The sequence below is a fragment of the Pelodiscus sinensis genome, chromosome 5, assembly GCF_049634645.1.
Source record: "Pelodiscus sinensis isolate JC-2024 chromosome 5, ASM4963464v1, whole genome shotgun sequence".
Lineage (NCBI taxonomy): Eukaryota > Metazoa > Chordata > Testudines > Trionychidae > Pelodiscus > Pelodiscus sinensis.
In genome coordinates, this window is record NC_134715.1 from 101,840,770 (window position 1) to 101,861,519 (window position 20,750).

At 41.1% G+C, this 20,750-nt stretch overlaps 1 protein-coding gene across 3 annotated transcripts; it reads right to left on the reverse strand.

Moving 5' to 3' along the window:
* Positions 1–233: 233 nt before the first annotated feature.
* ZCCHC4 (zinc finger CCHC-type containing 4) lies at positions 234–19,371 on the reverse strand. Of its 3 annotated transcripts, none has more exons than XM_075930625.1 (13): positions 19,139–19,370; positions 17,828–17,946; positions 16,527–16,609; positions 15,372–15,647; positions 14,695–14,775; positions 14,322–14,394; positions 12,859–13,009; positions 9,363–9,463; positions 6,853–6,974; positions 6,495–6,570; positions 4,503–4,554; positions 3,993–4,137; positions 234–622 (listed from the first exon to the last, which is right to left on the reverse strand). In XM_075930625.1, the coding sequence occupies exons 1-13, from the start codon at positions 19,233–19,235 to the stop codon at positions 496–498; spliced, it is 1,503 nt and encodes a 500-aa protein (XP_075786740.1). In that variant the 5' UTR covers positions 19,236–19,370; the 3' UTR covers positions 234–495. The 3 variants fall into 3 exon arrangements, with proteins under 3 accessions (XP_075786740.1, XP_075786742.1, XP_075786741.1); XM_075930627.1 differs by lacking the exon at positions 19,139–19,370 and adding an exon at positions 18,861–18,983; XM_075930626.1 differs by lacking the exon at positions 14,695–14,775 and having other exon boundaries at positions 19,139–19,371.
* Between the last annotated feature and the right edge of the window lie 1,379 nt (positions 19,372–20,750).

Here is a 20,750-nt window from a genome sequence, read left to right on the forward strand (position 1 = left end):
AAGAAATAATACACGGGTTTCCATTACTGCCACGAAACAACCAACATACCAGTAGATAAAGAACAAAAGGCTGACTTGCCATCCATTACATGGGCATGGTAGATGGTGTTTGGAAAGCAAAAGAGCCAGGTGGAAATGCAGGTCAATATCAAGGAGAAAAATGCAGGTCAATATCAAGTTAATTAAAAGCTATTAAAAACCTTGTCCCAATAATTTACAAGTCCTGTACAATATTATTCCATTTTGTCTTTTAGTGCAGTCATGGTTTAGACTAGTATATAAGCTGTTTTAGATATCACACTTGAACATATTCACAAATGGAAAGAGCAGCTTGGATAGCAGTTTTCTCCTACTGCCAAAGTTCTGAGGTAATATTACAAGAAGCAGACATTTTTAATTCAAACCGGCTTTATCTAAAATATCATATTAACATTTACAGCAAATGGAAGCAAAAATTGGCTGTAAAATCATTCACAGTTTTAGGTAACTTGAGTATTAACAAGCAAGAGTGTTTTTCTTTTTCTTTATTTTTTTCCGTGGGAACGTAGCATGCTTCACAGATGGTCTTTTAACATTATCCATTTTTATCTTGTTCTTCTTTAGCCTCCGCTTTCTGTCAGCTCTGGAAAACAAGGGAATAGACAAACATATTACATGTTATCAGAGCTATAGTGAATTGTACATTGTAGTAAACACAAATACAAGGACTTGTCTATGACTAAAATCTCAAATATAGTCAGAACAACAGCTCTTAAAGTAAATTTCTTTGGGTATGTCTACACTACCCCGCTAGTTCGAACTAGCGGGGTAATGTAGGCATACCGCACTTGCTAATGAAGCCTGGGATTTGAATTTCCCGGGCTTCATTAGCATAAGCGGGGAGCCGCCATTTTTAAATCCCCGCTGCTTCGAACCCCATGTAGCGCGGCTACACGGGGCTCGAACTAGGTAGTTCGGACTAGGGTCCTATGCCGAACTACCGTTACTCCTCGTGAAACGAGGTGTACCGGTAGTTCGGAATAGGCACCCTAGTCCAAACTACCTAGTTCGAGCCCCGTGTAGCCGCGCTGCACGGGGTTCGAAGCAGCGGGGATTTAAAAATGGCGGCTCCCCGCTTATGCTAATGAAGCCCGGGAAATTCAAATCCCGGGCTTCATTAGCAAGTGCAGTATGCATACATTACCCTCCTAGTTCGAACTAGGAGGGTAGTGTAGACATACCCTTTGAAATTCGACTTGCAAGATTGTAATATTATCTCTGCAGAGATATTACAATCTACTTTTACTTCAACATTGACATGGGGTTAAATTTATTTTACACCTATAGATGTATCTTTACTCAGTATTGTAATTTTAGACTCAAATGCTTTTAAAACTTTTAAAAGTATACATCTGATCACCTCAAATATAAAACATGGTGATTGTTGACATTACATGTTCAACAATTGCACTGCCCAATTTACTATTGAAGAAATTGTACAAACATAAGAATCTGTATGGAACACAGGATTTAAAACCTAAATAATTAACAAGTATTTTTTTCCATCTGTTATGGTAATGCTATCTATGTAATAGGTTATCAATTAATAACTATAGAGTCTTGTACTAACCACAACATACATTTGCAGGTGTTTAAGCCCATGTTAATCCAATAATTTATATCAGGAGAAACATATTGACAATACAGTAGTAAACTACGGTCTGCATGAACTACAATAGTCCAGAAAGATATATATATTTGATCTCACCAAAACTGGAAGCAAACAAAGTTTCATGTAAAAGTAAGGTCAGTCATTTTCATGCAGATTTTACTACTTTGAGAAATATGGTAGGGATAAATATGAATAAAGCTCTCTCTACATTTTGGCTATGTATTACTCCACAATTAAAATTTTTGGAAAACAGAAATGGTGGGCTATGCCTAGCAGCGATACAGGTTGGACATCCTTGGTCCAGCACTCTCGGGACCTGACTAGTCCCAGATGAAGGATTTTGCAGGACCAGGGGAGGCCATTTCTGGCTCCCTTGCTGTCGACCCTATGCCTTGCCACCCCACGGGGCTTCCCAGCTCCCCCAGGCAGAGCCCAGCCGGGCCACATGCCAGGCTTCTCCCCCACCAAAGCACATTAGGACTCCCTGATCCTGGAACATCTGTGGTTGCCAGACCACAGAGTCCCGGTTTACAGAGGTGCAACCTGTAAGAGCAAATCAAATATGAGCTTGCAATGTGTTATGGACACAAATGCGAGTATAGTTTTTGGCTCTATCACAGAGGCCACAGAACCACAATTTCTGCCATCTCATCTATGAAAAAGAATGCTTAAAACACACTCTCATATGCCAAGAGATACACATGCCTTACTCAACTAGAGTACGTTATTTTGGTCATCCTGATTCTTCTGCTTCAGACAAAAATGAATGAATTTAGCTTCAAAAAACCTCATAGTAATTGTGGTTCTTGAAGTGGCATCCATGTGGAAAATGCGTATCTAGAGGAATATGAACTCCCATGTACACAAAAATCTCATTCTGTATACTGATGACCACCGGACAGTTAGAATCCCTCACCCAAGAGTGTGTCTAGACTACAGGATTTTTTATTTTTTTTGAAAAGAGTGGCCTTTTTAAAAAAAAAAAAAAAAAAAAAACTTCCCCTGCATCTAGACTGGTGCTACGTTCTTTCTAAATTAAAAATCAAAAGAACGTGGCATTTTTTCGACCGTGGTAAACCTCATCTTATGAGGAAGAACGCCTTTTTTCTTAAGTGCTCTTTTGAAAAAAGGTGTTCTTGAATGCTAACAGGTCTTTTTCGAAAGAAAGCATCCAGACTGCCTGGGTGCTCTCTTACAAAAAAGCAACTCGCTTTTTCTAAAGAAGTGGTTGCAATCTAGACACTCTTTCAAAAGAGGCTTTTTCGAAAGCCTCTTTCAAAAGAGGCTAGTAGTCTAGACATAGCTCAAGAGCATAAAAGCAGCATAGATCCAACTGCTGCTCAGTTCCTCCTTAACACCCATGACAGAGAGCTGAAACAATATCCTCATAGCTGTATCTTTTATTATTGATATTTAGTGTTCGTTCTACCTTGGGTTAGTTAATTCTGTTGACAAACTCAAATCTTTCCCCTTCTCTTTCAATAGTTACCTTTACGTTTTCAGATTCAGAAAGTCGTCCGGTCTGAGAGACCCTTCAATGATGGACAATGATGGGCATATTAATGTACTATCTTGGAGAGGGGCATGTGTCTGAAATATGCTCAGTGTGCAGATCTTTTTCAAAAAGACCTTTTTCAAAACACTCCCACAAACTACCAGACACCTATTTAAAATTGTTTTTATTAGTGTGTTCCACATTAGGGATGTTAAATATTGGTTAACTGAATAGTCGATTAACCTCATGAATTCTTTTCAGTTACTTGACTATTCTGTAGTCCCTGGGGGTGGCGCCAGCAGCCAGTATGCTCTGGCCCCATTCCTGGGGAGCCCTTTGCCACTCCAGGCAGGAGCTGGTCCATGAAGGGAGAAAGTTTAAAAATCAGGTCCCCCGTGCTGCTGCCTCTGATACAGAGGCAACAGCCTCTATCGGAGTGGAGGAGGGTGCTGAGCTCCCAGATCCTGCACAAGTCAAGGAGCTCCTGTTTCTTCGAAGGTCGTGTCCACACTTTGAACTGGAGATGCGATGCCCAGCTTGGAGGCATACGCTAACTCTGATCAAGCTAGTGCAGAATGCAGCTAACTGTCCCAAATACTTGCCTAACATCTCCAATGGACACAGTTTTAGTGTACTAATTCAATAAAAGTTAGCACAAATGTGTCTCCTTGAGCTGGAAATTGCACCCTTAGCTCAAATAAAAACTTCAACTTATTGATTATCACAATCTGAATTTACTGAACAACTTTCTCTCTACTTCTATCAAATCATTCTCATGAAATAATAATCATATCCCACAACTGAGAGGTTTTTCAAATAAATATTCATATGCAGTGTTATACTTACTGGCAAGCTCTTTCAGCCACAGAGAGATTAGGGCAGGTGCTGCGTTTGTGACCTGCTTCATCACAAATAAAGCAACTAGTTTTAGCTCTGTCACAAGTGTGACCTGGCAGAGCACAGCGATTGCAAGTGTTGCAGTGAATCCAAGCTGAAAAGTAAGTAATGGGAACTTATGATTTTGAAAAGATGCATCAATATGTTTAGAGAATTCAGCTGAGAAATCTTATAAAGATTTAATCATGATTCTACAAGAAGCAAGAATCAAACTATTTTAAGTTTTTCTATAACTAATTGAAGGAATTAACTGTGCCTTGATTCAGCAACAAAGACATTTTCATGCAGGTGAAATCCATCCACACAAGCTGAATTTTGTGGAAACTGGGTACTTTTGCACTGAATCATGAATGTCTTATAGTTTATTACTTTTATTTCTATTTTTTATTTTGACTTTTTTGGACAGAAATATATAGTAAGTCAACTTCTATTACTTGAAAAATATTGTTCTGTACTTACAAGGCTTTACGCATTTTTTGCAAAGAAAGCAATGATTCCATCGTCTTCCATCCTATAAAAAAGTTGGTAATTTTAAACAAATATTTTAAAATGTTACTAATAAAATATTTTCACTATATGCAGTATCATTTTTAAACTGTACTGTGCTCCTCAACTTCCTGGCATACAACATTGAAATATTTCAAATATATGGAATATGTATGTGCACAAGTAGCATACACAGATGCTCAGGATCCATGATTTCTTTTGGCAGCTGTTAGCAGAACTGAGGTGCCATAAAGGGCAGCATATTTTTCCACCTTTCCAAGCAGAGAAAAAAATGGAACATGACAACATGCTGTTGATGGGCAGATGTATAGACTTCAGGTATCCTTTGTCCAGCCGAAATCAATGAGGTAATGGACACAGAAAATTCTACAGGGACTGATCCATAGTTTAAATCAGGGGTTCCCAAACTTTTTGACACAGGGACCAGTAAATCCATTCACCAGCTTTTGGAGGACTGGTAACAGTCATCTGCATATTAATTAAGCAACTGATGAATATTCAACTAAGTTGTTTCTGGTCCTCCTAAAGCTCCCAGTGCCAGCGTTAGCAAAGCTTTTGATACAGTCACCCACAATATTCTTACCAGCAAGTTAAGGGAATATGGATTGGATAAATGGACTGTAAGATGGAATTTTGAAAGATGTAAGATGAAACACTAAATTTTCAGTGTTTCACCTGGCTGCATCCTCTGCCCAGCCTGGGCCAGGTCTTGGGGGACCTGGCACTGCATGGGCACTGCAGGAGCAGATTGGGGGGTAGGGTATTTGGCTAGGAGGGAGGGTACAAGGAAGGATATGGTTGCAAGGTGTCCAGTTTTGTCCCCCATAGTCTGGTATTTGAGGCTTCTGTCTGGGAAACAAATTGAGAAAATACTGGACAGAAAATACTGGACATTTTATATAATTAGGTAAGTTTTATTATAATTAGGTGCATCAGTCCGTAGCTGCGAACTGCCTGGCTGGTAGATGTGCTAACGCTGTGTTAGTGTCTACCAGCCAGGCAGTTCACAACTACAACTACTCGAGGGAGGGTATTTGGGGGGGGGGAGGGGGGGGGGGGGGGGAGAGAAATGGAATCCACGGGGCCAGACTCACTCCTGTGGCATGTACCCGCTCCCCCTCTCCTCTCCCCACCCCCACAATCTCCCCAGTCCAGCCCTACTGCCCCTGTCCAGCCCTGCTTCTGGTGGCCAGTTCACCCCCACCCCCCACCGATCTGCCCCAGTCAGCCCCGCTCCCCCGACGACCCCCCCACCAGCCCCGCTGCCTCCATCTAGCCCTACTTCCGGCAGCTGGTTCTCCCGTCCTCCCCATCTCCCCCTTCCAGTGCCCCACTCCCACCCAGCCCGCTGCCCCCATCCAGCCCTGCTTCCAGAGGGTGGTTCTCCAATCCTCCTCCTCCCAATCTCCCCCGGCCAGCGCCCCCCCCCCGCACCCAGTTCAGCCCTGGTTCTGCCGCGCCGCCCTCCTTGATCTCTGCCGGACAGCCCCACTACCTCTAACCCTGCTTCCACTGCCTGCCCACCCGCCCAGATCTCCGCCCGACAGCCCCGCTACCCCCAACCCTGCTTTTGCCGCCCACCTGCCCAGATCTCCATGGGACAGCCCTGCTACCCCTAACCCTGCTTCGGCCGCCCACCCAGATCTCTGCTGGACAGCCCCGTGACCCCTAACCCTGCTTCCCTGCAGCTGGTTCTGGGCCCCCCCCCCCTCCACACACACACCTCCTCCCAGCCAGCCCTGCTCTGCTCCCCTCTCAGCAACTGGGCCTTAGCGTGGCATTTTTTTAGTTTGGGAAACACTGGTTTAAATCAATCAAAAGACTCCCATATTGAGCTCTCTGCCACAAAAGATACACTTTTAATATTAATAGCAGAAGAGATTTGTAACAACACAAACATCACTTTACAATTGCTAAAATACCATTCCAGAAAGAGGAACTTACTTTTGATGTACATGAATTGCAGATATCACAATGTTGGTTCCCTGAACTAACATATCGCTGACACACAGAGCAAAACCTGAAAAAGCAGTTACAAAAGCATTGGCCTGCTGTTTGCTCAAAGAACTTTATGAGTGGATTTTCAATTCAACAAATAAAGTTACATTATGGATGCAAATTTAGTTTGCTATATTTTGAGCTCTGGAATAATCAACTAGGTTTTTCTTAAAAAAAATAGTGGATGCAGTCACTTGAGCGCATATATATATATATATATATATATATATATATATATATATACACACACACACACACACACACACACACACACACACTGCAAGCATATCCTTTTACACCTCACCTGTAACCCTCTTCCACAGGAAGTACAATCATGCTGGGGGAAATGTTGGTGAATATGCGAACAGGAGACTGTTTACGGCCTGTCCTTCCATGTTTATAAAGAGCATGATTATCATAGTCTACCTAGAGAATAAAAGCACAGGACGAACAAATTAAATATCTTTACATTTCTTACCGAGTCCTATGCTAAATGAGCGGTGACGATGACATTTAACATGTTTATTCCATTTTGACAACACAAAAAAGTTTGTTAGACTCCATCCCCAATACAAACCAAGTAGCAAAATTAGATGATTACTAATTAGTCTGATTATACTACTGGGGCAACTGTGGAAGAGGATTTCCTAACAATCTAGTGCATCATCTTTTCTTTCCCCATCTGCACTGCAGAGCTAAGATTATTTTATAGTTGCCACGGAGGAGATAGGTGCATCTCCTTTGTTAAAATAATCCACTACTGCTGCTGATAGAGGAGTAGCAGTGTGGAGGGTGGGGGAGTGGGCGCGAGATGGTACACGTGAGAAGCCGACATTGAAGCCGGCTCCCCACACGTATCAGCTCCCTCTGAGTCACCTTCCCACTGCTGTCTCCCACAACGGCAGCAGCATGAAGGGGACAGCAGGAGGAAGCCGGGGCTGGGGAAGCTGATTTAAAAGCCAGCTCCCGCCTTCCCCACCACATGTAAATGTGTAGCTAAAATAGTCTAGCTATTACACATTTACACCAACAACTCTACCTTGGACACTATTAGAAGTACAGAACCAAAAATAACGAGCAGTCCTATGGCACCTTAGGGACTAACAAATACATTATATCATGAGCTTTCATGGGTAAAATCCAGTTCATCAAAAATGTATGCCAGTTTCCCAACTGCTTTAATTAGTAACCACTATATTTATATTAATACACAATTTTTAAAAAATTGTCATTTCTCTCCTCAGACTGTTGAACTAAAAAGCTAAAACAGGCTGGAAACCAGTTTATCACTGTTTCTCATGGGCTCTCGGCAGTCAATGTCATAATTTCACAACAGACCACAATCATGGATCAAATTTCTACAAGAGATCAAGCGCAGAATGTATTTTTTCCATCTTAAAAGTGTATTGTACAGCTCATTTAAATATTTCCTCAAACAAATATGCCATAACGCAATGCAGAAGCAATTAAAAAAAAAAATTACACAGATCTTGTTATGAGGAAACTGCCTTAATTCAGTAAGTAAGGAGATCTCTACCCACAATTTTATGTATCAACGGTGTTATACAGGTTATATACTGATGAGTACCATAGAAATACAATATTGTTAGGACTAAGTCATTTTACACAATAGTGTAAAAAAAGTATATGCATAATTCAATTTTAGTACAGAATATAAAAAAGAACGTTTCCAATGGTACAGAGATCCTATTTTTAGCCTTGATGGGTTGTGAGAAATAGATTTTCCGCTTTTCATTGGTCCAGGATTTAAAGTTACCCACTGAGCAGGTGAAGATTTGTAAGAGAAATTCCACACTAAGGGAAAGTAAGCAGTCTATTTGGGATTAATTTATTTATGACAGCTGTTTGAGTTAATCAAAGAGCTTGTCTTCAAAGGGACATTCAGGGCAAGTCTACACTTAAAATGTTGCAGTTCCACAGATGCGCCACTGTAGTGCTTTTATGAATACACTTTAAGTCAAAGGGGAGAGCTCTCTCATCAGTACAGTTAATCCACCTCCCCGAAAATCAGTAGCTATGTTGTCAGTGGGAGAGCTTCTTCTGCCATAGTGCTGTCTATATGGGGTGGAGGTTAGATTGGTATTACTATGTCGCTCAGGGGTGCAGATTTTTCACACTCCTGAGCAACACAGTTATACTGACAGAGGTTGGTAGGATAGAACAGACTATAGAAAAATTAATCCAATTTCACTAAAGGTGGGACCTTATAATGAAGTAGCTAACCTGCATTAAATTCCTGTTCAGATACACTTATTCAGAATTAAAGAAGCAATATTTACTTTGGACAGTCTAAAATGAATTAAGGCTACTTTAATTCTAAATTGGAATATCCACATAGGTTTAATTCAGTTTCACTATCCCACTTTAAATTCAGGCCTTAGGGCTAGTCTACGCTGAAAACTTACATTCCTTAGGGGTCTGAAAAATCCACATTTAGACATATAGCTATGCTTTCTTAAAAAGCATGGTGTTGGCAATGCTAGGTCAAAGGAAGAATTGTTCTGTTGACCTAACTATCATTTCTTGGGGAGATTAACTATAGTGACAGAACTACTTCCATCACTGTAGTAAGCGTCTACATTGAAGTGCTGAAACAGAGCTGTCATAACAAAGGATACGTCTACACTTAAAATGCTAATTCAGATTAACTTTCCTGAATATCCCCATTTGGGCAAGTCTAAAGCTTTGAACTGACTTCTGCCCATAAGTATTCTGATTATCACCAATCCAGCTCATTTTAAATTTCTTATACATGTAATGTAAATTAAGAACATAAATTATATTTGGTCATACCTGGTAATCCATCATACTAAAGCCTGGAAAAAATTCAAGAATGCGAGACTCAAAGAAGTATGGAAATATCCAAAAAATTGGTAAATCTTTGCTGCTGTGATCTATAATAAAATAAACAGATCCAGATATATTTTTTTGTTAAATAAAGGAAACAAAGAATGTATGCACTCAAAGCAAATATTATGCGCACAGCAATAGCTCATATGGAACCAATTCCATTAAGAGCACTCTTAAGTAAGTTGTCATGGGAGAAGAGGGAAGGTCCTTTCATGGGCTGATAACTGGTTAAAAGACAGGAAACAAAGGGTAGGAATAAATGGTAAGTTTTCAGAGTGGAGAGAGGTAATTATTGGGGTCAGCCAAGGATCTGTCCTGGAACCAATCCTTTTCAACATATTTATAACTGATCTAAAGCAGGGGTGAGCAAAAGGGCCTCTCCAGGCCAGATCTGGCCCACCAAATGGGTGGATCCAGCTCGTGGAGGCCCTGCCACTCCCCTGCCCCCAGGCCAATTAGGACCTGGAAAGGCACGCAATATTTCCTCCACCTTGCCAGGAGCATGTGGTGCTTGGAAGTGCCAGGTGCTCCCGACAGAACTGGAGGAGGTTTCGTGCACTCCTCCACCCCCAGGCCAATCAGGGCCTTGGGGCGGGGGAGCACGCAGTTTCCTCCGCCCTGGCCCCGCCCTGTGAGGAGCAAGCAGCACTTAGAAGTGCCAGAAGCACGTGGTGCTTTTAAGCGCAGTGCAGGGCAGGGACAGAGCAGAGGAAACTTTGCATGCTCCCCCGTCCCCAGGCCCTAATTGGCCTGGGGGAGCATGGGAAGTCTCCTTCAGCCAGGGGCATGGGCACCTAAGCAGAAGGAGGGGGCGGGTGGGCAGGCAAAGACACTCCCCGACCAATCATGGTCTGGGGAGGGGGAACCTGGAAGTATCCCAGTGCTGCCCCTTCCGCTTGAGGCCCCGCCCCTTCTGGCACAGCCAAGGGCCACTTCAGTAATTTTTGAAGTGGCCCCTGGCAAAAAATTATTGCCCACACCTGACCTAGAGAAAGGAACAAACAGTGAGGTGGCAAAAGTTGTAGATGACAAACTGCTCAAGATAAAAAGACCCAAAACAGACTGGGCAAAGCTTTAAAAAGATCTCACCAAACTAAATGATTGGGCAACAAAACAGCAAATGAAATTTTAATGTCAATAAATGTAAAGTAATGTACATTGGAAAAAATAATCCCAACTATACATACAATATAATGGAAACTAATTTAGCAACAACTACTCAAGAGAGAGATCTTGGAGTCATTGTGGATAGTTCTCTGAAAACATTCACTTAGTGTGCAACAGCAGTCAAAAAAGCAAACAGAATGTTAGGAATAATTAAAAAAGAAATAGAACACAAAACAGAAAATATCTTATTGTCTCCACAGAAAACCCTGGTACGCCCATATCATGAATGCTGCCTACAAATGTGGTCGCCTTATCTCAAAGATATATTGGCATTGGAAAAGGTTCAGAAAAAGCAACAAAACTTATTAGTGGTTTGGAACAGGCACGATATGAAGAGAGATTAAAAAGACTAGGACTTTTCAGCTTAGAAAAGAGGAGACAAAGGGGGGATATGGTAGAGGTCTATAAAATCATTTTTTCCACGCCACTCAAGAATGAGGAAAAGTTATTTACTTATTCCCACAATATAAGAACTAAGGGTCACCACATTAAATTAATAGGCAACAGGTTTAAAACAACCTCTGGAACTCCTTGCCAGAGGATGTTGTGAAGACTAGGACTTTTAATGGTTCAAAAATGAGCTAGATAGATTCATGGAGGTTAGGTCCATCAATGGCTATTGGCCAGAATAGGTAGGAATGGTATCTCTCACCTCTATCTGGAAATAGGGGGTGTTACAAGGAGGAAGGAGTAAAATTGTTCTCCTTGATCTCTAATGATAGGTCAAGGAGCAACAGATTTAAATTGCAGCAAGAGAGTTTTAGGTTGGACATTAGGAAAAACTTCCTAACTGTCAGGGTGGTTAAATACAGGAATAAATTGCCTTCAGAGGATGTGGAATCATCATCACTGGAGATATTTAAGAGCAGGTTAGATAGCCATAGGTATGATCTAGATCAGGGGTGGAGAACCTAAGACCCGGGGGCCAGATTCAGCCCCTGGCTTGCCTGGATCCAGCTCCCAAGGCTCAGGGCTCCATTCAGCATTGGGAAGCCCATGCTGCTGTCCCAACTCTCCTGCTGTCCCCTCGCAGGGCTGGAGCCTACAAAATTTACTAGCCTGCTCTCCCCCTCTCCTCCAAGCCTCTGGTGTGCAAGAGGAATATGGAGAATGTTTTTTCCCTCTCTCAGTCGGGGAGCATCTCCGTGAGAGTTTTGGGTGTTTTTTTTTTTTTTCTTTTCTACTCCTCATTTATGTGCAGCCCCCAACTGGTTTTTGATCTCTCAGGAAAGAGATCTTGGAGTTATCGTGGCCAGTTCTCTGAAAACTTCCACACAGTGTGCAGCGGCGGTCAAAAAGGCAAATAGGATGCTAGGAATTATTAGGAAAGGGATAGAAAATAAGAGACAGAATATCTTACTGCCCCTGTATAAAACTATGGTACGCCCACATCTGGAATACTGTGTACAGATGTGGTCTCCTCACCTCAAAAAAGATATTTTGGCCTTGGAAAGGGTTCAGAAAAGGGCAACTAAAATGATTAGGGGTTTGGAACGGGTCCCATATGAGGAGAGGTTAAAGCGACTGGGACTTTTCAGTTTAGAAAAGAGGAGACTGAGGGGGGATATGATAGAGGTATATAAAATCATGAGTGGTGTGGAGAGGGCTGATAAAGAAAAGTTATTTATTAGTTCTCTAAATAGAAGAACTAGAGGACACCAAATGAAATTAATGGGTAGCAGGTTTAAAACTAATAAAAGAAAGTTCTTCTTCACACAGCGTGTAGTCAACCTGTGGAACTCCTTGCCAGAGGAGGCAGTGAAGGCTAGGACTATAACAGAGTTTAAAGAGAAGCTAGATAATTTCATGGAGGTTAGGTCCATAAAAGGCTATTAACCAGGGGATAAAATGGTGTCCTTGGCCTCTGTCTGTCAGAGGCTGGAGAGGGATGGCAGGAGACAAATCGCTTGATCACTGTCTTCGGTCCACCCTCTCTGGGGCACCTGGTGTTGGCCACTGTCGGTAGACAGGATACTGGGCTAGATGGACCTTTGGTCTGACCCAGTACGGCCGTTCTTATGTTGTTATGTTCTTATGACATGGGTCATCAGCCCCCAACCCAAAAATGATTCCCCACCCAGTATAAATGGTACTTGGCCCTGCCATAAGGACAGGGGACTAGACTTCATGACCTCTCATGGTCCCTTCCAATTCTATGATTTTACAAAATTTGTGTGCATCCACTCAAGAGTAAGTTACAGTTTAAACCAGTAATTTATTATTACAGGTTGATAAAGTTATCAACGCCATCTTATTTGCTTGCAATACATACCTTCCCCTTGTACCTCTCTCCATGCTGCAATTAGCTTTTTAAAACTAAAAGCCAAGGGCTCCACCAAACCTCCAAATGGGGGATCAGTCACTAATATGACTCCTTCACCTTTCTCTTGATGCAAGAATTTTCTACAGATTTCATGTGCAGCCTACAAGAGATACAAGTTACCTTCCCAGAAAAAAGAGCTCAGCAAGATTAAATGACAGCATTGGCCATTTATATTTTTAGTAATTAGCAGTAGATTTGTAGATTGCCATTTCCAGCCAATGGGAGTTACCAAAAGCAGCACAGACTGGGACACCGCTTCTCACAGCTCCCATTGGCCAGGAACAGTAACCTGCAGCCAATGGGAGCTAAAATCGCCCATAACTACAGAGGCACGAGTACATTTAGTGGCAGCGGCCCACCAGAGGCTAACCCTGGGGGACAGGATCCAGTCCAATGGCTGGTATTTTCCCATCCCTCTACTACAGTATGGTTCTACTCCTGAAAGTGACCATAAATAAGACATGGTAGGATTGCATGTTTCTTTTCAATGATTTCCAGACCAAAAGTGCTTAGTATACCAGTAAAAAGCTGTTTTTCTAACTTTGTAAGCACTGTGTATTTGTCTTCATTTCAGAGAGCCAAGCTGAGATATTTTAATCTTGCACATCTGTATTAAATCCTGCTCTCAGTGAACCAATGTAACCACACTGTCTTCAGCAGGACTCTAATAAATCTTTATATTAGAGATTCATAAGTAGGAAGCTTGTTCCCTCTTCACTGTGTTAGATCTGCAAGACTAACAGGAATAAAAAAGCAGTAGTCAGCAGATAGCTCTCTGAAGATTCCAAGGAAATAACCTGCTGAAAAGGGTGTGGCTGTTTTTACAGTCACTTCTCAGAGCTAGAACAAGTACAAACAGAAAGATAAGGTACAGCTGAACTATGATCACTGAGCACACCAGTAACAGAGTGTAAATTACTAACTATATGGGGAAGTTAAGAAGGAACTTTTCCTGTGGATGGACTATTGTCCATTACAAGATTTCTTGCACCTTCCTCTGAAACATGTGGTTCTGACCACTGTCAAGACAAGATGCTGGACCACTGTTCTAATCCAGCATATTCTTAACTATGTTTCATTCCTTTATATTGCCCATTTATGCTTTTTCTTCCTTTCTTTGCTTATGTAAGAAAATAACCTGTACTAAAACTATTTCTTTTAAACAAAAAAATAAGTATTTAAAGAAAAAGTAACTACAATTATTTAAATAGTATTAATTAAAATAGGCACGGGGTATGCTTCTGTATAATGAGACACTACTATTCTTTGATATGAAGTAGAGTTTTCTGGTCATGACATTATGGTAACTATTTTGTAATATTTTTGACCACATCAATAATTTGGACAAAATTCTACATGAACAATATACATAGCTTTGAAAAAAACGTTCAGGGAATTTGATTGGCCCTTACCTCTCCACCAAAGAAATAATGGTTAAACATATTATAGTGGCAGAACTCTTCCTCTGTATAAAACTGTGAATACCTGTAAAGTAAGTTTTGAATGTAACATAATACATATACATAAATTTCTACATGTTAATAAGAAGATTTAGGATGAAAACTTGTGAGCACGAGGCCATTACTGCTTAATTATGAGTTATCTTGGCAGGCTGAGTGCAGAAGAAAAGTACTTACTTATATTGGTCAAACACTGAGCTAACTGAAAAACAAATATACTTCATGGGTCCTGGCCCCGAGTTAAAAAGCACAAAATTAAAAATTAATAGACCACACAGAAAAAAGTTTGCCTAAGTTCCCCATACAGACACATAGCAAAACCTACCTGAAATCAATATCTAGCAGAAGGCTTTTAACATCGGACTCCTGTTCTTGTGACGCTTTTAATCTGATCAATTCATGAAGCCTGAAGTAATTAAAGCAAAGCTGCTTAACATATATCATGAGTGTTTTCGAAAACAATCACCAATTATTTTCTACAGAAAACTTATTTTTCAGATGAAAGAGCATAATTTGGGAGATTTCAGTGTAATCTGTCTTTCAATTTCACTAATAATTGAAGTTAGAAAGAAGCATCTCATTAACTGAAAACTCAGTATCAGTGATAATAAAGCAGTGGATATTGTGGAACCTATCAGATGAATTTTTAATTCTAACATTTTTTTAAAAACAAAAAAATAAAAAAGGGGTTTTTTTGTGAGAAGGGGAAAACCAAGTGCACTTCAGTGCCATTACCAGAAAAGACAGCAAAACCCTACTTTCTAATGAAAGATGGCTGCCGGTGCTTCACTATAATATTTATAAGGACTTCTCTATCTGCATCTTCATAAGATCAAAAAGACTTCATGAACTGCTCTGAAAATACCTTAAACCAAAGGTCACGAAGGCATTTTAATGTCACATTCTGAAGGAGAGAACCCTTTACTTACACTGAATGTAAGTAAAAAGACTAAGCAAATTAATAACAAGCATTTCTTTCAAGATATATTGATGTTACCATACCTTGGTGTGCCAACACAGAGCACTCTTCTGAATCCTAATGCAATGATAAGGTCCAGCAAAAACTGACAACTTCTATCTGCAAACAGATACTGAGCATTTGTCTTCTTATTCTCCAGTGGACACAAAAGTTGACTGGGCCTTTGTAAATGGGCAACAGAGAGATCATGAAGTACCTGATGGTCAGAGTGTTTGTCCCACTCCATTGGCAATAGCAACTTCTGGCATTCTTGACAAAACTTCCTTTTTGATAACGGCAACAGAACAAATTCTTTATACCTTGAAATACAAAATAAAACAAGGAACCAATTTTACAAAACCAAACCACTGAATTAAGGCATGAAATTATTCCAGGTATTTTATAACAGTGTAAACAACATACTGTATTAGCACTATTTCAAAGGTTCTGCACCTCAATCAATGGTTAAGAAAAAAACGTTCAGCAGCATGCTTGGGAAAAGCCTCATTTGACAAGAGAAGAGTGCAGCATGAGGGTTAAGTGTGTTGCAAATCTCACCAGAAGCTGGTCTACATAGAGAAATGCCAATTTTTGCTTCCAGTTAAAGAGCAACTCCTTTAACTCAAATAGTAGAAGATTGTGATTTTAGTAGAAATGGTTCAAAGGATCTTAGTAACTGAATGCATTGGGACCATCTGACTTGTAGCAGCAACACTGTGTTTGAAGAGTCAGTTATAGGTCAGCAATACCCTCGGACTGGGGCAAAAACTTCTTCCAAAAACTCTGCAGTAGGATGACAAGCAAGACCCTTATAAAATATTTGGCAGTGCATATTTCCTTTGGGTTGTGCTATCAAGCTTATTTAGAAAATATAAGAATGAAGGCCAATATGCTCAACTAACTGCATTCACCACTCAATTTTAACTCCTGCTAGAGCTGACCTATTTATTACCTTAGTGCCCACAATCTGGTAGGCAATGCCGACTCATATAAAGATACAATCCCTGCCTGGATGAGATCATATTTTAAGGAAACATTTCATATAATTTGTCTTCATAGTTGACTGGTACGTATTTTCCAAAATCTTGTCTGTAATGTTCATATTTTTAATTAGCATAATGGAGGGATAATTAGCACAGCTGATGTACCTAAACTAACATGGACAAATTCACTAATGCAAATTCACATAGTAACAATACCTTTCCATGTTCTGTCTGTGCGACAAAGATGGTCGACAATTTCTGTTAACTTCTTTGCGTGCCAAAAGTCTAGCTTCTGACACCTGTATATATAAAAAAAAATGCAAAAGGAGAGATATGAACCTAACTATGCCATATGAAAGTTTCACACGTCTCTATTGAACAAAATATGGATTCCCAGAAGACTTCACATTTCCTCTTCAGCACCTGACTGTTTCTGCAAGAGATCCAACCACTCAGAAGGATTCCCACAATGCCTGGAGAGATCATGGCAGCATCTGACATACTGAAAAGATGATTTCCTGAAAGAATTCAAACATCCTATGAATTGATAAAAGCCAATTCTCTTCATGCTTCTACAATAAAGAAAACCAGGAGAAGAAAATAGAAAATGTTCACTGCTAAAGGATAACGCAGTGTAATTGGAATGCTAATCCCTGTAAACCTGGTCCTGTCACTGAGGACAATGGGAATTTAGCCATTGACTTCAAGAGTTGGGGATCGAAGTCCTCCAACTGTCCTGAAGGTATGACTGGCCCTTCCCAAGTATTTAGAAATCTTTATTTTATTCTTATGAGAAATTCACGCTTCCCATCAGATTTTAGTTAACCTTTTTAATGTAGCTGCAGAACAGCTACAAAGAAGTCACAATATTAGTTTACTTAAAGGACACAATGGAAGGCAGTAAAGTTTAATGGACTGGGAACCAAGAATCCTGTAATAGTGGCTTTATAAAATATGTATAATGTCTGTCTTGACATATCTATCCACAAGCAACATCACGTCAATCAACACAATCCAGGGAATAGCCATCACACACAATTTTCAAGACAGACAACTGTTCATCACTTCCAAACAGCCGGTTTTCAATAGCAGATTAAGGTGTAAGAATCTGACTATTAAACTTCTACGCCAATATCATCCCTTCCCCCACCCCCAAGAAGTGAGTTTTAAGCTATCTGTCTCCTCTGAGTCCACCAGCACTCATCAATCTTAAGTTAAAATTCTTTTTAAATTGACTGAGCAGACATACAAATTAGGAAAGGATGCAACAAACTGTGTTGAGTTTTGTAATATTCATACAGAGCGACATTTAACCTCAGCTATACGTTCTTTGAAAGCAAATCCTATTTGAAACTGTATCCCCAGAACTACAGGGGTATTTTATCATTTAGCCCATTCTCTGTCCAACAATTTGCACCACTTTAGAAACAGTAAATATTGCTTCTCTAAAGGAAATCTTGAGTTCCAATATCAAAAGAAATGTAACATTTGCCATATCTTAAATAGTATTTTCTTACCTTCTCATTTTCCCATTGAAAAAAATTACAGTCTTTTCTATCTCTACATGCTGAACAAGCATAAAATCTTCTTCCCTCTTCTTTACCTTGGCTAATCTTTACAAATAGAAGTGTGGGACCTAAAAAAGAAATGGGCTGAGATCAGTATATTCAAATAAAAAAATGCCCTTTGCTACAACACTAGATATATTTATGGCAGAAATCCCACTTTCATTTTGAGGCCATATTTCCAGCATCTGTAAACTTTCTCCTGAAATATTTTGACCTGAAATGTCTCGTGCTTGTTCTCCGCCCAGAAATACATGCTGGATAATCAGAGACAGTAATAAAAGCACATGAATTAATTGCAATGACTAGACATTGAAGCAAATGCATAAAGTGTGTTTGACATGAATCTTTGTGCTTTTAAATAGACTCATGATCAAATAAAAGTAATTTATTTATGCATTTCAGGTACTAGTGCTGCAAATAACTCAAGAGAAATTCCATTTTCCCATGCATCTCCACTTTTTTCCTGTTTTAATTCAATTAATGCAGAACCTCTACATATGGGCCTAATATTTGAATTCTGAGTTGGAGGGGGAGTGTATATTTTAAAATAGTGTGGGGAAAAAACCATCCTATCCATATGCATAAGTCAATGAGCAGGAAAAGGGCAGTTTAAAGGATAACTTTTTCAAAAGTATAAACAATATAAATATGTTGCACTTGAAGAGCAGCCCAATCTCAAGAATTTTTTATACTACCGGGCTCATCTGGACTTTTTCCATGAGAAGAACATGCCGTAAAAAACCACAGCAACTTTGGAGCATACTAATACACAGATCCGTTAATGTGAAGCACAGAAAAACAACACTATTTAAATACACAACATTTGCCACAAATCAGACTTCAGTTATCAAATCCCAGCAGGTGCCCTAACTCTGCTAACCGCAAGTGCAAAGGAACAATTTGGTGGAGGAGGAAAAACACTGCACAAGAAACAAAAGCCAAAAATCTGCCAAAAGAAAACTCAAAACAGCTTCATCCTCACTCGTGCTGCCTGCAGCACCGCTCTGCTCCAATCAGCCCCATGTCTCTCCACCCCCTTCCCGGCCCCTAGTCTCTCTGCCCATCAATCTGGGCCGCCCTCGGCTCCCTTGCAACCAGGCCCTTTGCTGTCCTCCCCGAGGCATCTTCCCCACATGCCCCCTGCAACTAGCCCCGCCTCTTCTCTCTCTGACCCCCCCCACCAGCCCCCCCATTTCCTTTCCTCTCCTCCCCCGTTCCCCTCCAGCCAGCCCGTCGGGCTCAGCGCGACCCCCGCCTCACCGTGTGGGCAGCAGGGAGCGGGGCGGGCGGACTCCTGGCCCAGCAGCACCGCTACGCCCGGGCTCCTCTCAGCTGCCACCGCCGCTGCACCCTCCATGCCAACCACAGGCCGCGGCTCCCGCTGCCCTGCCACCGTCCCGACAGCCTTCGCGTGCACCGCTGTTGGCGATCTCCCGGGGGCAAGAGAACCCACGCAAAGCCCACGCTGCGTGTGGCGGCTGCAGCGCCCTCCGGCGGCCGGAGGAGCGCCTGCCGCAGGTGGGTAGCACCTGGGATTTGCAGCCCTAGGTGAAAGACAATTGGAGCGTTTTACCCACTGCAGTCCCCTCCCTTTCTTCTCTTCCTTTCCCCTCAGCCCCAGCCCCCATTTTGAAAACTTAATCTGAAGAAATGGGCTGTGCCCACAAGCAGCTCATGATACCATCTACATGTTTTGTTAGTCTGTAAAGTGCTACCCGACCAGTGGTTGTTTTTCAGTTTATCCTGTACAGACTGCTACCCCCTGAAGCTTCTTTAAATCTTGCAAGTCTTTAAAAAACATGACCTCCTTGATGGAGGCAGGGAAAGGCAACTCGGGGAGCCTCACGGGCATGGCCTCTCCCACCACAGGTGGGATGCCTCAAACCTAGTCCTACATCATAGGGCAGGGCTGCCTGATAAGAGTCCAGCTGGTCCTTGGTTTTGTTGTTGTACAAGAGCTGCCCCTTGGTTCTCACGGTCACACTTCTCTTCCTTCACCCCAGCCAAATCAGGCTTTTCAAACATAGGTGTGACATAGGGGAAGCCTATGACTGCAATAGGAACTAGTTTAGCTGGAACTGTATTGTAATAGCCTTTATCCAATTTTTTGCTCTAACTCTGTTCTTTGAGTACTGCATCCATATTTGCATATTGTTTGTACTGTTTAAAAAGTTACCCTTTAAAGTACATTTTGCATGCACACTGACTTATATGGGATAGTTTTGCACAGGTGGGACGAGTCTGAAATATGACTTCTCCACAGGGAAAGTTTACTTGCTCAGCTGATCCTTATACACAAAAGTTGTTTTCCAACTTCAACTACACACATATTTTTACTCCTGTGAATGCTTATTTTTCCTACAAAATTAAACACAGATGAGAGTGAATGAACTTCATTCAATTTTTCTCAATCAAAATGGTTGAGAGTGTGCTCAAGTACATTTATACAACCCCACTGAATAAGTGAGATGCGCAGATGTCAAATGGAGCAGAATTTAGGGTGTATAACCTTTGTTATTAAACATGGACAAGAGAATCTAGCTGGTGTCTCAACTGCCAGGTGGAGACTATCAGCTGGAAGACAAACACATAAAATTAACCATCACAGAATGCTCTGCTGACTCAGACTATTTCTTCTTAGTACTGATTCTAAACTAGTGGGTGACAGATGTATCACCCCATGATAAAAGTGAAGTGCTTGGGAGTCCACAAGACAGCTGCTCTCTCTCAAGTATTACACAATGCAGAAAATTTGGAGAGTCACTGTCTACTAAAACAGCATAGAAAAAAGACAAAGTGGAAAATCTTACTCTCTTCCTTTGTCATTAAGTATAAATCTACAGAGCAAAGAAAAATAATGGCAGTGCACTCT